Source organism: Colias philodice, chromosome 15 (assembly GCF_061535455.1).
Source record: "Colias philodice isolate Cphi_HAF_F1 chromosome 15, ilColPhil1 Martin Lab GWU primary, whole genome shotgun sequence".
NCBI classification, from domain to species: domain Eukaryota; kingdom Metazoa; phylum Arthropoda; class Insecta; order Lepidoptera; family Pieridae; genus Colias; species Colias philodice.
Window position 1 is genome coordinate 2957522 of NC_143100.1, and position 20530 is coordinate 2978051.

Genomic DNA, 20530 nt, shown 5'->3' on the forward strand with positions numbered 1-20530 from the left:
TAAGCTAAATGTTTGACTTGAATACGGTTATTTTATTGTTCGTTATTTTTTTTATGAGTATAATATGTCCTCCCACTCTGTCTATAGTATTCTGTGAATCGAATTATCTCTCCTCCATAACGATGCCATATTGTCTAACCTAACCCCTTCCCCTCCCGTATCGTAAATTGCCCATTTTGTCCAAAACAATCCTTCTCCTAAGTTTATTTCGTTTCCCATTACGCCACTGTACTTGTATTGTAATCAATCAATCAACCAACCGAACAAACAACCAACCAACCAATCAATCAATCAATAAAACAACCGTATTGAAGTGAGTGACGGCGGGTTCGCTTGTTGCAGGGCGGGCAGTGCGCTACTTTGGTGAGCAATCTCGCGTGTTGTGTGCATCGGTAACCATCCCCACTCTTCTTATTCATTCATACATTGCTATCTTGTGTTCTCTTTTGTGTTGGCGGTTTTTTATTACGGCTTTGTGGACAAATAATTTTGTATAATTTCGCGTTGTTATGGATAGTTGAAAGTAAATTGGAAATAAATTTAACAACTATTTTAAATTAATGGTTTATTTTATTGAGAGTAATAAAATAAAAGTCGCGTATTTGGTTGAGTTTATTCTAAACTAAAGAAAAATTATGAAATGAAATGATTTATTTTACAAGAAATGTGGAAGATTTAAAGATGTTTCATATTATTATTTATAATTTAATCATAATTTAATTACTACTTATCTCGTATCTTAGCATATTTATCTGCTGTAAATTTTTTAAAATAATTAATATCTATTGAACATTTCTTATTTCGGAAACATTTTTAAAGAAGTTATTTTTTAAAATTTGGGCAATTCTAAATCTTTTATTGTGTGGGGTACCTAAGAACCTCTGATACTATAGAAGAGCCTCGAAGGACCAAAAATAAATATTTCCCGAAAAGAAAAGTTGATGATTAATCCTAATTAAACTAATCATCTAATTCATGGTGACAAGCCGTAATAAAGAAACGAAGACATCTTAAAGAAGTTATGTTGCATGATTAATTATTATTATTATACTTTTCATTCATCGCATGATTTGTTGCATTTGCCATTGCCTCTAATCATCGTTCAGTTAATAGCATGGTGCATTATTCATAAAACTGAAATGCTTTACGACCTTTTCATTCATTTTTTGTTCGATTCCCTCGATGTTTTCCAATTGTATCATAATACTTTAGTATTTTTAATTGTATTTAAGGCATCAATGAAGCAAGTGCAATAATGAATATTAAATAAATGCAAGAAAGTATTTTTGATAAGTTACAGTAAATGAATAGAATCAAAGTTTTAGAGCAAACTTTTTATTTATTTCTTAAATTATTTGCTGGTATAATATTTTATTGTATGGCAACGTATTTGAAAATTTATTTTGTTAATTGCTTTCTCTCACTGTATGAAAAAACTGTGATAATTACTTTTTAATTAGATCTAATACAAATTACCTAGAGCCTAGAGGTACAACGTAGACAATTTCTTATACATATATATATATATGTAATGAAATAACATTTCATCCATATTCAAATTTGCCGCGCTTCGCGCGTTCATGTTATTTTCGGATTGACGTAGCGGTAAGAAAAAATGGCGAGAAAGGATTAAAGTATTGTGTGTTGGTGTGCAACAATGTGCAAGGGATATAATTGGGGATTTATTATTATATGTGGACTTTAAATGTCGTTTCTTTGTATTTTCAGGTGAGAATAGTTGTTGTAGTAACAAACTGCTTGTATTTTAAAATTGTGAAACTATTAAAATAAAAACTTTGTATTTTCAGAGAAACAAATTGGTTTTCATTGAAAATCCTCAATAATATATCTTATAAAACGACATTTTCGTTAACTAAAAGAAGATGGACCGATTGCAATTTGAGTTTACGATGATAGCTTCAAATGATGGCAAATCCAATGTGTTAGCCATAACCTCAATTACTACAGAAGAAGGAAAATGCTATGTCTTACCTGATGATCTGAAACCGGTCATTCACCATACATATATTGTTAAAATGAATACATTCTCGAAAATAAAAAACAGCATAAAGAAGAGGCATCAAAGCCGAAAAATTTGGATAAAATTAGATGAAGACCAAAAGAAAACATATACAGATGAGGAAGGTAATATGCAATTTTTGGATCAATACTTGGAAGAAATTAGCATCATACAACCAAAAGACAAAGATAGTAATTTACAAAATATATTAGAAAAATTAATTGAAACTACCACGAAGAAAGAAAATCAACATAACCTAAAACATGTCTCGGAGAAATTTATTATTGAAAAATTCACAAGTAAGAATTGTAATGCATTGCAATGGATAGAGAATTTTGAAAAAGAGTGTGACCGCTTCAATATTACAAAAGATGAAACAAAGATTGAAATATTGAGATTGTTTTTAGAAAAATCTTGTTTGGATTGGTATAGCTCGATGGCCATCAAACTAACAGTAACTTCTGAATGGAAGGAATGGAAAAACAAGTTTTTGGAAACATTTAAAAACCAAGGATGGGACATGGTCACATATGCTTTTGCGTTCAAGTATAAAGAAGGATTATTAATTGATTATGCAATAAAAAAAGAACGACTCATACTAGACATAAACAAATCAGTAGACTCCAAAACAATAATAGATCTTATTGCAACAGGCTTACCCGGGTTTATCTTAAATAAATTAAACAGGGATGAACTCAACAACACTACTGATTTGTTCAACGAGATAAGAAAATATGAAGGTATGATGTACAAGAAAAACTCACCTATGGTAAGAAGTGCTACTTTTCTTCATAGAAATAAAATTAATGAGAAGAAGCCGTGTAAGACCTGTGAATCTTTAGACAAAGGAATAAGATACCATCCAGAAGAGTTGTGTTGGTTCAAGAAAAATAAAAATGAATCTGAAAGGGGTACCAAAGCCAGAACTGTGAACAATAATTCAATTATTGAAGTAGATATGAATACTAATAAAAAAAACGAGTAAGTACACCATTAATCAAAATCAAGCTTTTGTTAGAAAATAAAATAGAAGTAAGTGGAATTTATGATTCAGGCTCACAGATCTCTTTGATAAATTCAAGACTGATAAAAGTAAAAGAAGATAAAGATAATGTTAATGTTGCATATATGAAAACGGTTAATGGTGTGAAGAAAACAGATGGCTTGATAACAATTAAAATAAAAATATTTGATTTGGAAGAAGAAGTGGATGTATATGTTGTAGAAAATGAAGATTTTGATGATTTTATAATCGGATTGGATATGATACAGAAATTCAGACTAACTCAAAATGAGAACTTGCAGATAGAACAAAAGAAAATAGTAAATAGAAAAGACAGAATACCTAAAGAGAACGAAAATAAAAAAAAATATAAAAAGACTTTTGCAATAAACTTCAATGAACATATAGAAACAGAGGAATTTATAAGTATGATTGAACACTTAGATACTGAAAAGAAAATTGAGATAGAGAAAATTATAAAGGAATTTAAAACAATTTTTGCTAAAGACAAGTATGATATAGGATCAGTTAGAAATTATGAAGCTCACATAGACTTATTAGTCAATAAATACTGTAGTAAAAGACCATATAGATGTACAATAGAAGATAAATTAGAAATTGAAAAGCAAATATCCATGTTACTAAAGAATAATTTAATAGAAGAATCTTACAGTCCTTTCGCTGCTCCAGTGACAATGGCATTTAAAAAAGGTGACAATAAAAAATCCCGTTTATGCATAGATTTCAGAGAGTTGAACAAAATTGTTGTACCGCAAGCTCAACCTTTCCCATTAATAGATGATTTAATTATTAAAACTAGAAATTGTAAATATTTTACTACACTGGACATAAATTCAGCATTTTGGGCAATACCACTAAGGGTGGAAGATAGAAGTAAAACAGGATTTGTCACACAGGAGGGCCACTACCAGTGGACCTGCCTCCCTTTTGGCTTGAAAACATCACCAGCAATTTTCCAGAGAATTTTAAGCAATATTCTAAGAAAACACAATCTTACAGGATATGCAGTTAACTTCATTGACGATATTTTGATATACTCGTCCAACTTTGAAGAACATTTGAGACACATAAGAGATGTATTAGAGGCAATAATAAAAGAAGGCTTTAGATTGAAGTTGCAGAAGTGTACCTTCGCTTCAGACTCGGTAAAGTACCTAGGACATGTAATTCAGCACAATTCGGTAAGACCACTTAAAGACAATCTGATCTCAATAAAACATTTTCCAACCCCTAAGACACAAAAGAACATTAGACAATTTTTGGGTAAAATCAACTTCTACCACGAATACATACCAAGAAGCGCAATTATTTTAGACCCATTACATAATTTATTAAGAAAAAATGAAAAATTTGTGTGGTCAAAGAAGTGTGAAGAATCATTTAATCAAATAAAAAATTATTTAAGCTCTCAACCTGTGTTGGAAATATTTGATAATGACTTACCGATAAAAATTTTTACAGATGCATCTTTAGAGGGTATTGGGGCAATATTAAAACAGACACAACTAGACGGCAAAGACAAACCGGTGGCATATTTCTCAAAGAAACTGAATGAACCTCAAAAACGAAAAAAAGCTATATATTTGGAATGCCTTGCAATGAAAGAAGCGGTTAAGTATTGGCAACACTGGCTCATTGGAAAACAATTCACTATTTATTCTGACCACAAACCTCTAGAGAATATGAATATTAAATGCAGGACGGATGAAGAATTGGGAGACCTTACATATTACCTATCTCAGTATGATTTTACAATAAAATATATACCCGGCAAAGAAAATGTTGAAGCTGACTGTTTGAGTCGAAACCCAGTATTAGAATCAGAAGATAACAAAGAGGACCTATTGAAAATAGTTAATTTAATACAGATAAAAGATGTAATTGAAGATCAAGAGAAAAATGCAATAATAATAGAAAATAAACAAAATCTTATACACAAAAATGAAATATACTACAAAAAAATAAAGAAAGATGAAAAGATTATCCTCTCAGAAGAATTCAGTAAAAAACTTATTAAAAAGGTGCATGAAGATTTATGCCATATTGGTATCAGACAATTGCAGAAAAAGATAAGCCCTGTATATACAGCTAAAAATCTAACAAAAAATATATTAAATATTTGTAAAACATGTGAAATATGTATAAGAAATAAATCGAGATGTCAAGGAAAATTTGGACTAATGTCACAACTGGGACCAGCAACAAAACCGTTTGAGATAATGTCAATAGATACTATCGGTGGCTTTGGAGGATCTAGGTCAACAAAAAAATATTTACACCTTTTAGTAGACCACTACACCAGGTATGCATTTATTGTAACTTCTAAAACACAGAATGCAAGTGACTTTATTAAACTAACAAAGAAAGTACTCGAGACAGATGAGATTGGAATAATTCTAACAGATCAATACCCGGGCATCAACTCCAGAGAATTTAAACAATATTTACAGGAAAACAACATTACATTAATATTTACAGCAGTCAATACACCATTCTCGAATGGCTTGAACGAAAGATTAAATCAAACAATAGTCAATAAAATAAGATGCAGAATAAATGAGAAAAATAACAAGAAAACATGGACAACAGTAGCAAGAGAATGTATACAGAAATATAATGAAACGGAACACTCAGTTACAGGATTTGCACCAAAATACTTACTTGATGGTACAAATGTCACTATTCTACCAAACGAAATTAAAACAATACAAAAGGAAGACAAGTGGATTGCAGATAGAAGATTAGCATTAGAGAATACAATAAAATCCCACAATTACAACAAGAAAATATTTGACAGAAATAGAAAACCGCTAGAATTACAAATAGGGAGCGATGTATATGTGGAGAATGGAAACAGATTAAATAGAAAAAAATTAGACGAACTATTAATAGGCCCTTTCAAGATTTTGGAGAAAATATCAAACTCCATCTATAGGATTGACACCGGAAATAGAAAAACAGAATCAACATTATTTCACATAACTAAATTACAACCAGTAACAGCAGAATAATATGAAGATTACGTTTAGGATATAGATATATTATTTAGAATTTTCACTTTTGGGGGGGGAGATGTAATGAAATAACATTTCATCCATATTCAAATTTGCCGCGCTTCGCGCGTTCATGTTATTTTCGGATTGACGTAGCGGTAAGAAAAAATGGCGAGAAAGGATTAAAGTATTGTGTGTTGGTGTGCAACAATGTGCAAGGGATATAATTGGGGATTTATTATTATATGTGGACTTTAAATGTCGTTTCTTTGTATTTTCAGGTGAGAATAGTTGTTGTAGTAACAAACTGCTTGTATTTTAAAATTGTGAAACTATTAAAATAAAAACTTTGTATTTTCAGAGAAACAAATTGGTTTTCATTGAAAATCCTCAATAATATATCTTATATATATATATATATATATATATATATATATATAATGTAAATATTACTTTGTCATGCATATAGTATATTTTATCAGCGCCGTAATTTTCGGTAAGATCGTCGTGTCTAATCGTCGGTACCAGTTGGGAGCGGATATTATTAATATTTAGGTTCTTTATTATAAACGAACACATTTCGATTCTACAATGAAACGGTATTGGAGGATTATTGAACACCTCGGGGAGGTAGTGTTTTATTATAGTTAGAGGTAATATTGAAGTTCTGAAATGAGTTTGTCCGCTCCTCGCTGGCACCGCGAGCTGGCGCGCGAGCGTGTCTGACCGCGTGTGGTGTGCAGCGCGCGGCGGGCGCTGACGGCGGCGCTGGCGCTGGCGGCGCTGTGGCTGGGGGGCGCGCGGCCGCACCGCAAGCACCGCGGCGCGCGGCGCTAGAGCCGCCCTGACCGCGCCGCGCACACCTTATTTATTCTAGATAGCTCTAATGTTAACCAATTGTCGCGCCGAGCGAGCGGCGCCGGCGCGGGCGCCCGCGGCCGCTAACTGTAAACCCTGTAAATAGATATCGCACAGAGACCGCCCGTCGCCCGCGTCGCCGCCGCCCGTGTTGTAACTAATTTTCGTAATATACTATAGTTTATGTTTGTCTCTGTATAAAGATGATCGTTTTCGTGAATGATTTAAAAGTAACCAAAAATAGGTACCAAATATAGAAAATATATAATGACGGTTTCTTAATTTCATAAAGCATTCTGATGCTTGCATGTTGTATTGTGTTCAAAAAATTACAATTAAAAAGATATCCACATAATATGCTGTATTACTTTTTCGTGTACCTTCCAATATTTTCCCAAAAACAATTGACTTACTACACAGAATATATTATGAAACATATACCTAATTGTAAACACAGGTTAGATTATAATCTATTCAGTATCTATTCCACAGAGAGACCTGTCGAAAAATTATCCTTTACATATTGTTTACAATTTGACGCAACAATATACAATAGATGATTGCGGTAAATTGTAAACTCGTTAGTTAGTCCGTGACGTTTCACGGATCACAATTTTCAACAGTGTGCAATGTCCTAAGAAATATATGATAACAGTTTTTCAGTTACAACAATTAAAATGTAAATTATAAAGTGAAACACAAAAGATACAATTCAATTTTATAATTTCGTATTACAATTTGAAAATAACATTTCCTTTATACAATTTTCCAATCAAATGAGCCAATATGTATTCTAGGGTTGTTGAGGATTCCTCTTCCGCTTCCTCATAATGCGGAAGTTCCGCAATGTTTTGGGTTCCTCTACCGTTACCGCATCCTCAAAAATGAAAATAAAAAAATCCTCTTCCGCTATCGCTTCCTCAAAATTTAGAGGAAATTTATGAGGATGCTGATCCGATCGGGCGGCGAATTTACAAAGCCTATCTAACTATGTATTTGAGTTACGAGTCGGACTCTACTAACGAACAAGAGTAGAGTCTTACCGCCATATTTATATCTGCGCGTAACACTTATCTCTAAACATAATAATATAACATTTTCTCTTATACTCAGAAGAAACATATTTTACCAAATAATGTGTGTCAAAAGTCATTTTAAATTAAAAAACAAACAAGTTGTTTAAGCTTACATAATATCTACCAGTTAGTTTTTTTTTTTTGTGGAAATCGCCTAATGTCGCTTCTGGCACTGAGATAGATAAGGTTTTTTCGAGTAATATGCATAAGCAAAAGCTCATCTGAGTCCGGCTCGTGACTCAAATAGTATAGTACTTAGAGGCTTTGTAAATTCGCGATCGGGCGAGCTAACCTCCCCTTTCAAACTCAAACTCAAACTCAAACATTCATTTATTCAATTAGACTACTATTTATTAGCACTTTCGAATCGTCATTACATAAGTATTTTTAACATTTACCACCGATTCGGAAAGCAGTATCTATGGAGAAGAATCGGCAAGAAACTCCATAGTTGCTCTTTTAAATCATGTCAATATTACATAATATGTAACTTATATCTAACTACATAATAATATATCATAATATGCCAAAGAACTGTCCTGTGGTTTTTACGCGACAACCCTCCATGGGTCTTTATCGTCCATATATTCCTGAATACTGTAGTACGCTCTCTGAACTAGTACATTTTTTATATAAGTTTTAAATTTAGAACTACTAAACTCTTTAATATTGTGAGGAATTTTATTATATAAGCGTATACCTTGACCCATAAATGAATTTTTAACTTTAGCTAATCGGAAAAATGGCATTTCAATTCTATTCCTGTTCCTTGTGCCATAATCGTGTCTATCTCCTACTCTTGTGTGTATGTCGGAGCTTTTGTGTACATGCAAAATATTATTAAATATATACTGTGATGGTACAGTAAGGATACCAGTATTCTTAAAATGATCTCTTAGTGAGTCCCTTACCTTAAACATCAATATGTACAGACAGGAGAATGGCTTTTGTTTTAATTTTTAATTTTAAAAGGTTTTGTTTTTTAATTATGATTATAATTTCCTATCATCCTCATCCTCATCCGCTTCCTCATCCGCATCCTCATCCTCAAAAAAATATCCTCTTCCTCATCCGCATCCCCTAAATTTGTGTGTGAAAATTCCTCTTCCTCCTCCTCTTCCTCATAATCACTTCCTCAACAACCCAAATGTATTCATGAAATAAATTAAAGCTAAAGCCCCATAGAGCATACAGCGTATTTAAAGAGAAAAAGGTTTACACTGTGTTAGCCGGGGGTAAAAGAGACGGGTAAAGATTAGGTGGACTAATGTGGGTTATTCCAAGATTATTGGGTTGAGCATTATGTTGTGGATTATTAGCTTGAGGGGTTAAGTTAGAGGGCATGAAAGTGTTAGCGAAGCAAGCAACTCGTAGCGGCTGTAGGGTTTTGGTTCGATCCGCTACGCCCGTCACCAGAATATAAGCCGTAGCGAATAGAGTCACAGCCTGAAATAACATACAGGTTGATATAGGCGTACGGTAAGTCGTACGGTCGTTCCACATAACGGGATGTAAAAAGAGCATTATTACGTAGAAGGTTATTTCTGTTCTTTATTAATGTAATTTTTATAAATTGCATTTCATGCTATCTTTACTCTACATATGTGAGTATAATAATTAAACAATAATTTATGAATTAAGAAACTAGTATATACATATTTTAAATTCTCACCATAACAGTAATAATAGAACACGCAAGCACAGAGAGTGAGTTGACGAACAAGCGCAGTTCATTTACAGCAGGACGTAGGCAGCCCACGTTGTACAACGGATATTCGCAACGGTCACCAGACTGAAAACAACATTTATAATAAGTAATACCTAATAAAATTCATTTATTCCAAAAATTTTTCTTCATCCATATCACATACATGATAAAATTAGAATGAAACAGGTAACAGTTTGATGGGTTGACTAGGTAGGTACATTATTTTTGTTTTTATTCAAAATATTATGGATTCAAATAAAATATCTGTAGGACCTACAAATTATTTTCCTAGTATAGATTAATAAATTAGTAAGAAATTAAGCTCTTTTACCTTCACATTCATAACACGACCACAGCAAGCGGGGGGCAGACCACGATGATGCATGCTCCAGTCAGAATAAGAATTAACACCGCAGCATTTCAGCTGAAATTTATATTAAAGACATTACATTAACTAACCATTGTTTTAGTGTACCTATACAATGTAAATATTGTATAAACAATTTATGCTTAATTGACGCTCAATAAGCTCAACGTAACTAGATATTAAAATCGTTTACTATCTAGTTACGACGATTTAAACTAAGTCTTAGTTGGTGGCGTTCGCAGAGCTTTTATCTATTGTTTCTTCATACAACTTTCACGAGATTTGCTATTGCGAATGCAATCTAACAGAGTCTAACATTAGAAACCTAATGAAGATATTTAAGCTTTGCGATATACTCTAAATTTTCGAAACAAACCTCAATTTGCATAGCAGCGAAAGCATTTTTGACAGCGAGATCTTGCGATTCGACCGACAAAGCGCGTAACATGCTCGTCTTTAACATCGATGGGTCCCGTGTAGCTTTCGACAAGGTCATGATGGAAGTCAAACCAGTGGACAGCAGCACCAGCGCAGCAGTAACCAACACCATTAACTATGAAATTTTGATAATAACATCACAACTCTTCAAATTACTCGTTTATTCAGATTTTTGTAAAATACAATCAAACTGGATTGCGGATTGCAAGAGGTGCAAAATATTAAGTTGTAATATTTTGAATTTTTTTCTTCTACCAAGTAGGTACTATGTTTATATTAGATATTAATAAAAAAGTTTATATTATATAAGATACGCACTGTAGACAAAATTGAAATAGATTTAGGGTAATACGGCACTAGGGTGGCAAGCCAACAAGCCGGCAAGCAGAGGAGCGCTCCAGCAATGAAGAGTATGCTAGCGCCGAGCTCCACACCAAGGTCTGTGGTCCAGAAGTAGTAGGACATGCGGAAGAGGTTCCATGACGTCGATACACCGAGGATCGCGCCTCCACTCTAAATATACAATAATTAAAAATTATCTGTTTAAGATATATAACTCAGCGATAGTTATGTATGAGTGCATGTACTTAAATCTTAATGAATCATAAATATTCCTTATCAATTACCAGTATACCTACAAAAATTAGGCTACGCTCATGACAAACAAACAGGATTGGATTATACTTAGTACTCACAAGTAGTAAGCCAGCACAAACAAATAAAATCAGAGCACTACTTCGCATATCGATTTTCTTGAATAAACAATAATTAATGAGAATATTTTTTGTGACAAGGGTCACATGTGAATTTGAAATCAATTTAAATATCGTTTGAAACAAATTGTGCGTGACAGCCAATGCCAAAGGTACCAAAAACAACGTATTGGTTTATTTTTTATTCCCATAAGTGGCAGTAAGAATAAAATCTCCCAGTAAGCTAGAGAAATAAACCTGTAGATACGTTTATCTACAGCCTACGTCAGTCTCGTACATTCGTAGCCTATTCTATTGAACGCTACGCTAACAGAAAGCCACTTGACTAGGGGGGCAGGTTTCTCTACTATGTCTCTCGTATTCCTTAAATAAAAATATGTGACATGAGGTCCCCAAATTCTTAAGTCTTTAAGTCACTTTGCCCTCCCTCAGGCCTGATGGTGGTGAGAAGGACAATATCCGATAATGGTCTTATATTTTATATTTTTTTTATATATTTAAAGCACTGATGCTTTTGTAATTAACCTCGCATGCATCATTTATAAACAGAATTTCTGTTTGTTTCCCTAGGAATCATGCACTGCCTGTTTACCTGGAATCCTTTTATTTTATTATGTAATCTAAGCCTGGAATCTTCAGGAATTAGGAACTAAATATATTATAATATGAGTATTGAGATAAACCTACGAGCCAAGTAAATTGGCCAAGTAAAACAACAAACCTGCATAAAAACTACGTAAGTACGTTAATACTTATACATAGGAAGAATGAAAGTTTGCTTTCATATTCATATTTTTTGTTATAAATTTGTATTTAACTAACTATTTGATATTTCAAGTTTTCAAATAATTTAAATTCATTTTTACATGGAACCATGATAAAACGTTTGGTAATCCGGAACAAATTAAGCAATTTAGCAAATACTTCATTAATTTTTAATGTTACAAAAGATGAAAAATAATGTTCTACTAATGAATCTTAAATCGCGATAATTAATGTAATTAAAATGATCCTCTAACAATTAGCCACGGAAGGCAAACGGAACATAATATGAGCATTGGTTATTGTAAAATAACCCCTTTAGCGTAACACTACGAGTTTAAAATACTCTCAACAGTAATTTACTTATTGATTTGTTAATCTATACAGGGCCGCCGCAAGGCGGGTGTTTACAATGTATGTAAATGTTCATAGTACATCGCTTGGGCGGGCGGCATGTCCTGAAAGCTGCAAATAAAAAGATTAAGCATATTTTATTGAAATCCAAGGTATTCCAAGACAATTGAAACAGAGAAAATGTATTTTATTGTTTTTGGTGTGAAAATAAAATCCAATAAAAGCAAATGAATTATATTATTAACACAAAACTAGTACCTAGCCTACTTGCAATTAAACAGCCTAAAAACAAGAAACGGCCGCGGCGGCCCTGAATTCATGGTTTAAAGATCTATAGGTAGGTATATATGTTGAGATGCAAGTGTTTTTTTACTATTTTGTATAAACTATGAAGTCGTTTATATTTGGTGTTTTATTTATTTTGGCTCATAATTCATGCTGTTGTGCAGATAGTAGTACTGTGGATGTTTTTGAGTTCGGTAAGTTAAATCTATGCAGCCAAGCTTCGATGCGTGCCGGCTATACAAAGAAAATATTCTGAAATTAAAATGCATTATATACTAATTAAGTGCTTTTCATTTTGTTCGTAACAAAAATAAAATATATCTTTAAAGTTCTTCTTAGTGTCCAAATTAGAGTGCTTATAAATTTCCCTTACCCAAATCATTCGTTTTACATTTTACAATCATTACATTTACACAATCATTACATCGGGTAGAGTTTCATCGTATTATCTATAATACACGCATTCTCTCAATATATAATACTAGCGACCCGCCCCGGCTTCGCACGGGTGCAATGCTGATACTAAATACACTACAGAAAAACTGTGAACGTTGTATATAAAAACATAGCGGCCCGCTTCGGCTTCGCACGGGTATAAAATAGATATAGCCGGGTGGCCGGCCGGTACCGCCGCAAACGCTACGTCCCGCAATTTTTAAATCTGTAATATCTTCGAAAATATTCACTTAAATCATACGGTGTAAAGGGCCATATAGATCTATATTAAATGAACAATGTATTCAAGGTATTTAATTGGTTAAGGATTAATGCTGTATTGGTTAAAATCGCATCGAAAATTAGCCATTATTTGTCGTAAAAAGTAAATGACAAAAAAAAGTTATTGTGGGTCAGCCATAAGAGATAGACATATACCATCGCGGACTTTTCTGTAGACCTTTTCAATGTGTATAATACTTAGTACATTATTTTGATAAAACTCGTAGGGCAGCCTGCGTTTTCAAAAAAATGTAATTTTTTACGACATTACATTAGAAACCTCAAAAATAACAGTACTTCTCCACTATTTAATGGATGTTATTATACATATAAACCTTTCTCTTGAATCACTCTATCTATTAAAAAAAACCGCATCAAAATCCGTTGCGTAGTTTCAAAGATTTAAGCGTACAAAGGGACATAGGGACATAGGGACAGGGAAAGCGACTTTGTTTTATACTATGTAGTGATATATCTAATCATTTGTTGCGCAAGCTGTTCTCTGTTATTTTTCTAAAATCATGTTATATTTTAAATTTTCATGTAAAAGATTAGAGTTGGATTTACATTGTAACACAACATTATATGTAATTTATTAAGTACTATTGACACCTTTAATTGCTCATCCCCAGGTAATAATGAAGGACACGTTGCATTTACAAAATCTGGTAAAATTGGTGTACTGGAAAAAAACGTCGACGTACCTATTATTGTAAGTACATATTTTGTAAATCTATATTTTCTAGGAACTTTCTAGGAAATGGAATAAATTCTCTTCAACTGTTATACGGTCCATAATTCTCTATTAGGTAACATGATTCTCTATTTGAAAAGAATTTTCCAATAATTTCTTTAGCATTTAACAATTGAAAGATCGTATCATATCGATTCGTTTTATGCTTTCCTTAGTTGCTTTCATCCTAAAAAAACATAAAACTCTTACTCTGTCTAGATATGTAACATCCATTTTATTAGATAATGTCAAGACTCGGACGTATTCACTAATAAGTCTGATAATCCAGTCCTGCCTAAAAGTGGTGAAAATTTTACTTAATGAAATATAATACCCAAAAACCAGGCATAATTTTCAGCAAATCTTGTCATGAGACCTGTAAGATCTGTTTCCATTTCAGTTACCATACTGCATGGAGTTGAGATACGTGCGGGTAGACGTAGATAACGCTATCGGGCCTCCAAAGGTGGATTTCGACGCAGACGTGAACACGGTCCGCATCAGATACCGACGAGGACAGTTCAGCATTTCCAGCTATACGGTAACTGCCAAAGCTGTGCAATCAAGTATATGCGGTCAACCGTATTAGTGAAATTCGCTCTCCGCAGTACAAAAGGATAATAAGAAATTACTAATATTAAAAAATATATATTTGAGTTCATAGTTATGTTAAATCAGGAATATACATTCTTCTACATAATAGGAATTCAATATACATTATAGGACGGGCCATCTTCCTATATTTATAAATGTAATATTTATAAAATAATGATTATATGAAGTGAATCTTTTTATTTTTGTTTTATTTTTATCCCAAAATTTTGCCTAGTCTGATGTGTTGTGCTTCTTTATTAAAAACAATTGACAATATATCCTTGAGACAATCTTCTAGAAAAACATTAGCATTTAATGTAGTGACCGGTGAACTTCTTCACAGAAAGTTTTTTAATAGAGACGATGGATATTAGAGTTAATCGTAAAGAAAAATAACAGAAAATATCATTGCCTTTCATAAATATTAGTTAAATTGTGAATCTGTTACAAATAAAATATGTACACACATGAAAAAATAGGAAATCAAACCTGGACATAACCAGGAATAATGTTCACATTTCATAGGTACACAAGCTGTTCAAAGACATAAGTTCTGGTTTCTATACGGCAGAATTATATCGTAACGGTAAGAAATTGGAGTAATAGTGGGTTGAACGCACAGAATAACACATGGAACCAATTTCGCAGCAAGAGAGCAAGTTCTTTAAAACCATAATATGTAGAGCGGCCTCGAACTGAATGTAGAGTCGGTCTGTTAGTGGCTAACTGGTTCTTTAGGAAATTTTTATTGACTACTGTCCAAGAGCATACTTACTGAATACTAAGGCTGACATAATGAGCATTTGCATTGACTACCGTAAGTTCTTTTATCAACTTTAATGATATGCTCAATTTGCGAACAACGCTATTATAAATTGAGGAAATTTTAACATTTTCCAAGTTTTAAATGTCTCTAATCAAGATGTATGGTTACTTCTGTTTTATGAAGCACAATGAGTACACGTCTTGTTGTATTTACTTTTTTATGTGCATTCTTGAACAAATTAGAATGTAAAAGTGACACGGTAGATGTATTCGAATTCGGTATGTTATCCACACTAATTAGCTAATTAATAAGTAGATACCTACTTCTTTGTTTAATTCCCGTACAAATCTTTTTTAATCTGTTCTGTGATAAATAGGAAAATATATTATATAGAAGTAGAAAGTCTTAGAAAGTATATTTAAAAAATGCACTTATCAGTCTTAGTCTTAGGCTATTCGAAGATTATATACCTACCTAAATATTAATTATATATACAAGAAATAAAAAATTAAAATTAAATAACTGAACCAACTAAAATCAAACGAAATAATATAGGGGACTGAAAATTAATAACAGAGTTAAAGCATTAAATTAATTTACAATTTTCACAAACTTTTAAATCTTTTTTATCGTTTACATTAGGAACAAATGAAGGACGCGTGGCATATTCAACATCCGGTAATATTGGATTATTAGAGAAAAATGTGAAAGTACCACTAAAAGTAAGTTTGTTAAATGGTTAAGAAAATAATAAACCTATTTTTCATAGAAACGTATTATTCATTCAAACTTATTATTCACAATGGCCATAATATGATCAATACCTATAACATGTTTATTAATTTATTTCAGATAAATTTAATATCCATATAATAATTGTTAGTATGATTATTTATAACCGTCAGGATTTCTACAGCTTCCATTGGAATCAGCCATGAGCCATATCCAATATTATGTAACTAAATATTAGAAATAAGTCCTTACTATGCTTCCGTGAAACTTGATCATCTTAGATTAAGGATTGGTCTCCGCGCGCGCGCTACGACCGCCGCGGAGACCAATCCTTAATCTAAGGTCATCATTTTAATTGTAACATATATACTGCTTGTTTACAGGTACCTTATTGTATGGATCTGACTTACGTTCGAGTGGAAGTGGATAATTGGCGAGCCCCACCAAAAGTAGACTTTGACCCCGAAATCAATACTGTCAACATAAAGTACAGAAGACTACAGTACAGCAAGTCTTCTTATACAGTCATTGCTAAGGGTATTCCTGTTAAAAATTGCGTGAAAATACAATATTCTAAATAATTTAAGACAAAATATAAGCTCTTTGATTTCATACCGATTTTAATTATTTAGTTACAACTCAAGTAAGTAATAGTAATATTCATATCGTATCTCTATCTTCGTATCTCAAGTAATATTCAAGTAAGATTGCCCGAGTGTTACTTATTGTGTTTTTATTTTTTTTACATTCATTAACCTAATTCAAGTGCAAAATTCATCTGCCCCATACCCCACTAGGGGACACGGGACTTAATACTTTTACCAGTCTTTTTCCACCTTTTACACCTTCTTTATGACCTTACATTGCCTGTAGCTACTATTATATATTCTGTGCTTACATATAAATAAATAATATTTATTCTTCTTTATGTCAAATTCAAGTCACTTCATACCGTATTGTTTATTCTTAAATACTTTTTATTAAATCTCTTCAATGTTGAGTTTGATTTAAAGTTTTATAAATTAAATGAAAATTCAGATGTATACTTGGAGACTACCTCCCATATAAAGGAATATCCTATCAAAAGGAAAGTCCTATCCTATCCTACGTTTGGTAGAAGATCTCATCGGCAAGTATATTTTAATTTTTAACTGTGTTGATATAAAAAATATATTTTATCAAAATCCAATTTTAATGTTAAGTATCATACCTATCTAGTTGTGCTTGAATGATTAAAATTGAAAGAAGTTTTGGAAGTAGTTTAACAAAATGTTGCCATATCGCGAACGTGCGTGTGATGAATTGCTTGAAAACCCGTTACTGCGAACTCCGCCACCGGAGCCTGAGCGGCCTCGCCCACCTCGTGTTCGTAAACCGAGGGAGTTCAAATTAGTAAGTAACTTCTTATAAATAAAACCGTTTGACAACACAATGTTCTTCTATGCTACCTGTTCCTGTATCCTTGAATTTTCAGCCACCCAACCGATTTTTATAGGTGTAAATATTTTAACTAATTATTTTGTAACAGTACAATTAACACTTATTAATAAGCTTATATAAGCTAATATTTTTATATTTTTAACAGCCACCAAGATTCCCTCTTCTATCAAAAGATTTTTATGCAACATGGTGCAATCATCAAAAGGAGGTAAGAAAACCTTTTCTCTCTGTCTATGCTAACAATTTTTTTGATTTCTATGGTTATTATAGATTAGGTAATATGTATTACTAATCGAATATAGAGTCTATCTATAGTTAAACTGGTACAAAGGGTGTTTAGGAATGACGGTAAATTTCGCTTGTAAATAATTACAGTTGCAAATGGCCAAACACAAAGTGGACGACCACCCCCCAGAACTTTTTCCAGAATTATATTTAAAGCCTCGTCGCTTGGACTACTACGCCCGACAACTTGAAGAAAACATGAATGTTAACAAGGAATTGCTAAAACGCATCAATCTTATACAACGGACCGGAGTAATTTATTTTTCTTATGGCTTACTACTTCAAATACCAAACAAATAATATTAACATTTTAAATATCCTTGGCGAATTTCAGGGTTTTGTAGATTGTTGGATGTATCCGGAGCTTACGGACACATATAATAAACTTTTGTGTAAGCAAAGGCAAAGAGTGCTGGATGAAATTCGAAGACAGAACTTATATTTTTATTCCCGACTCTTGATTGCTGTTAGTAATCCTTAATATTGTAATAAATCCTTCATAAAATAATAAAGTATGTATGTAAATTCTAAACAAAACTAGTAAGATACATGAAATTTTATTCCAGAGATCCGAGCAACCACTTACGAAAGAACTTGAAGAACTTTGGAAGGATACTAAGCATAAATTAATATTGGGAGCATCGTAAGCAGCTCATTTGGATATACCTATATTTAAACAATTTAATATTATGTGAAATTATATTAGTTTTTTTTCTGTCTACAGTTTACCCTTTATTTTGTTCAAAACTGAAAAGATTGATCGTGATATAAGAGATCCTGCTTTTGACAAACCACCTAACGCAAATCGCACAAAGTAATCATTACATTGTTCACTGTATATTTGATAACAGCTATTATATATTTTAATATATGTATTTAATCCGCTTATTTTAGAGTTTCTATGGATATTTGGGTAGTTGGAGGGTCTAAAATCGGACGAGTCACTATCGAAATGTTTAATGATATTGCACCCCGAACCTGTCAACTGTTTCTCAGTCTTGTGAAAGGTGATAAAAGGGGTCACGCTTATACGGGTACTAGAATATTCAGGTACTTGTCCTTATTGAACTACTATTTACTAGGAATGTGGTGTGATTTAATTGGCATACATTATTGTTGTAACTTTTGAGTTTTGAATAAGCGTGAAGGAAAGGCTAAATTCGAAGACTGAATAACTGCACAATAGCAATACTTACTAGTTATTATTATGTGACAATAGTAATAAATACAATAAATAACGTATCTCGACTTACCTTTCTCTACTTATATGCAAAAATGTATTTGGTAAGTAGATATAATTTTGCAATTGCTTTTTTTGCGTTTTGCATATTGCGTTTAATTCTAGAGTAGTACCGGACTTGTACTGTCGAGGTGGCGACGTTACCAAAGATAATGGATTCGGTTGCTACTTACCGGAAGGTCAGACTGATCCTATGGAACCTGAATGTCTACGGCTTAAACATTCCGTTCCAGGTAACTACGTACACGGTACAAATAATACTAGCCACTAGGTATTATTAAGTCGAATTAACCATTTTTCATTCATACTTGTGTAGTGAATGCTAATATAATAAAGTAAGGCAATGTTGGTATCTATACAAATATTATAAAGAGGAAAGGTTTGATTTTTTAACCGACTTCAAAAAAAAGGAGGTTATCAATTCGGCCGGTATGTTTTTTTTTTTTTTTTTATGTATGTACACCGATTACTCCGTGGTTTCTGGACCGATTTACGTGATTCTTTTTTTGTTCGATGCGGGATGGTGTCGAATTGGTCCCATAAAAATTTTATTCGGATAGGCCCAGTAGTTTTTATTTTATGAGCATTTTTGTCTGTATTTGTAAATGTTGCAAGACGTGCAAGTTTGAAGTCGGTTGTTTTTAACGCAGTTATTGACTTGTTGTTTGTTTGTTTGTTTGTATGAATTGAATAGGCTCTGAAACTACTAGGCAGATTTGAAAAATTTTTTCACTGTTGGAAAGCTACATCATTTCTGAGTGACATAGGCTAGGTTTTATCCCGGAAATCCCACGGGAACGGGAACTATGCGGGTTTTTTTTTGAAAACGCGGGCGAAGCCGCAGGCGGAAAGCTAGTTTTTAATAAAAAAGCATCTACTGATTTTTATAAGCATACATATTACATAACTACATTATTTAGAATTTAAAATGTTCTATAATATTTAAAGGAGTCTTATCAATGGTGGTAACATCGGATAATGAAGTGTGCGGACAGTTCAACATAATTTTCAAACCCCTGCCACAATTTGATGGCAAGCATGTTGTCTTCGGCAGGGTAAAGATAATTCAAATATCTTTAATTCTTTGTTGTCACTCTCCATTATATACATTTCTATATTTTTCTATGTATAGATAAAAAAATAAATAATATTCATATTTCAGATAATAGGAGGGCCAGCACAAGCACTAGAAAGAATCAGTGCTTTAGGTCTGCCCTTGGGGACTACTACATCTGACTGCATCATTAAGAGCTGCGGCTGGTACACTCGCACTAATCAGTATAAGGAAGGCAATCCAAATACTATAAAATTCCCACCACGACGAAAAGCTAAAAATTGACACGAAGATATTTTTTTTTATATACTTATATTTTTTCTTTACATTTATGTATCAGGGTGTTTTATATTATGAATAAAACAATAAAA

General features: G+C 32.7%; 6 protein-coding genes across 10 annotated transcripts in view; 5 read left to right on the top strand and 1 right to left on the bottom strand.

Moving 5' to 3' along the window:
* Positions 1 to 7240, top strand: part of LOC149482067 (protein kinase C-binding protein NELL1-like) — a 40117-nt gene extending 32877 nt beyond the window's left edge. Inside the window, exons 17-18 of one of the 2 annotated variants that reach the window (XM_089704007.1) lie at positions 343 to 392; positions 6781 to 7240. In XM_089704007.1, the coding sequence (XP_089560133.1) occupies positions 343 to 392; positions 6781 to 6874 (144 nt within the window). In that variant the 3' untranslated portion in view covers positions 6875 to 7240. The remainder of the gene's footprint in view (positions 1 to 342; positions 393 to 6780) is intronic. The other variant, XM_089704008.1, reaches the window with a different exon arrangement.
* LOC149482068 (uncharacterized) lies at positions 1517 to 3008 on the top strand. The gene is made up of 2 exons (XM_089704413.1): positions 1517 to 1728; positions 1809 to 3008. Exon 2 carries the CDS (start codon positions 1884 to 1886, stop codon positions 3003 to 3005), a length of 1122 nt encoding a protein of 373 aa, XP_089560539.1. The 5' UTR covers positions 1517 to 1728; positions 1809 to 1883; the 3' UTR covers positions 3006 to 3008.
* A 1918-nt stretch (positions 7241 to 9158) lies between the features above and the next one.
* On the bottom strand, positions 9159 to 11227 carry LOC149482069 (uncharacterized). The gene is made up of 6 exons (XM_089703750.1): positions 11180 to 11227; positions 10803 to 10997; positions 10423 to 10599; positions 10011 to 10103; positions 9644 to 9763; positions 9159 to 9417 (listed from the first exon to the last, which is right to left on the bottom strand). Exons 1-6 carry the CDS (start codon positions 11225 to 11227, stop codon positions 9187 to 9189), a joined length of 864 nt encoding a protein of 287 aa, XP_089559876.1. The 3' UTR covers positions 9159 to 9186.
* Positions 11228 to 12701: 1474 nt separating this feature from the next.
* On the top strand, positions 12702 to 14647 carry LOC149482070 (uncharacterized). Its single transcript, XM_089703888.1, has 3 exons — positions 12702 to 12792; positions 13948 to 14027; positions 14449 to 14647. Exons 1-3 carry the CDS (start codon positions 12702 to 12704, stop codon positions 14635 to 14637), a joined length of 360 nt encoding a protein of 119 aa, XP_089560014.1. The 3' UTR covers positions 14638 to 14647.
* A 948-nt stretch (positions 14648 to 15595) lies between these two features.
* LOC149482071 (uncharacterized) lies at positions 15596 to 16721 on the top strand. The gene is made up of 3 exons (XM_089704258.1): positions 15596 to 15686; positions 16051 to 16130; positions 16524 to 16721. Exons 1-3 carry the CDS (start codon positions 15596 to 15598, stop codon positions 16719 to 16721), a joined length of 369 nt encoding a protein of 122 aa, XP_089560384.1.
* Positions 16722 to 17104: 383 nt separating this feature from the next.
* On the top strand, positions 17105 to 20527 carry LOC149482072 (uncharacterized). 4 transcript variants are annotated; one of them, XM_089703779.1, is made up of 11 exons: positions 17105 to 17269; positions 17359 to 17532; positions 17726 to 17788; positions 17956 to 18117; positions 18200 to 18331; positions 18432 to 18508; positions 18590 to 18679; positions 18760 to 18915; positions 19211 to 19338; positions 20054 to 20160; positions 20268 to 20527. In XM_089703779.1, exons 2-11 carry the CDS (start codon positions 17410 to 17412, stop codon positions 20442 to 20444), a joined length of 1215 nt encoding a protein of 404 aa, XP_089559905.1. In that variant the 5' UTR covers positions 17105 to 17269; positions 17359 to 17409; the 3' UTR covers positions 20445 to 20527. The 4 variants fall into 4 exon arrangements, with proteins under 4 accessions (XP_089559905.1, XP_089559904.1, XP_089559906.1 ...); XM_089703778.1 differs by having other exon boundaries at positions 17105 to 17532; XM_089703780.1 differs by lacking the exon at positions 18590 to 18679 and having other exon boundaries at positions 17105 to 17532.
* Positions 20528 to 20530: the final 3 nt, after the last annotated feature.

Excerpts from the sequence above, each read along its gene's own strand:
- LOC149482069 (XM_089703750.1), bottom strand. The coding sequence starts at position 11,227 with ATGCGAAGTAGTGCTCTGATTTTATTTGTTTGTGCTGGCTTACTACTT. Across the intron at positions 10,600-10,802 it reads CTATTTCAATTTTGTCTACA|TTAATGGTGTTGGTTACTGC; the intron begins GTGCGTATCTTA and ends AAAATTTCATAG. Across the intron at positions 9,764-10,010 it reads GTCGTGTTATGAATGTGAAG|TCTGGTGACCGTTGCGAATA; the intron begins GTAAAAGAGCTT and ends TGTTGTTTTCAG.
- LOC149482072 (XM_089703778.1), top strand. The coding sequence starts at position 17,410 with ATGTTGCCATATCGCGAACGTGCGTGTGATGAATTGCTTGAAAACCCG. Across the intron at positions 19,339-20,053 it reads GCTTAAACATTCCGTTCCAG|GAGTCTTATCAATGGTGGTA; the intron begins GTAACTACGTAC and ends TAATATTTAAAG. Across the intron at positions 20,161-20,267 it reads AGCATGTTGTCTTCGGCAGG|ATAATAGGAGGGCCAGCACA; the intron begins GTAAAGATAATT and ends TTCATATTTCAG.
- LOC149482068 (XM_089704413.1), top strand. The coding sequence starts at position 1,884 with ATGGACCGATTGCAATTTGAGTTTACGATGATAGCTTCAAATGATGGC.
- LOC149482071 (XM_089704258.1), top strand. The coding sequence starts at position 15,596 with ATGAGTACACGTCTTGTTGTATTTACTTTTTTATGTGCATTCTTGAAC. Across the intron at positions 15,687-16,050 it reads GGTAGATGTATTCGAATTCG|GAACAAATGAAGGACGCGTG; the intron begins GTATGTTATCCA and ends CGTTTACATTAG. Across the intron at positions 16,131-16,523 it reads ATGTGAAAGTACCACTAAAA|GTACCTTATTGTATGGATCT; the intron begins GTAAGTTTGTTA and ends GCTTGTTTACAG.
- LOC149482070 (XM_089703888.1), top strand. The coding sequence starts at position 12,702 with ATGAAGTCGTTTATATTTGGTGTTTTATTTATTTTGGCTCATAATTCA. Across the intron at positions 12,793-13,947 it reads TGTGGATGTTTTTGAGTTCG|GTAATAATGAAGGACACGTT; the intron begins GTAAGTTAAATC and ends GCTCATCCCCAG. Across the intron at positions 14,028-14,448 it reads ACGTCGACGTACCTATTATT|TTACCATACTGCATGGAGTT; the intron begins GTAAGTACATAT and ends TTTCCATTTCAG.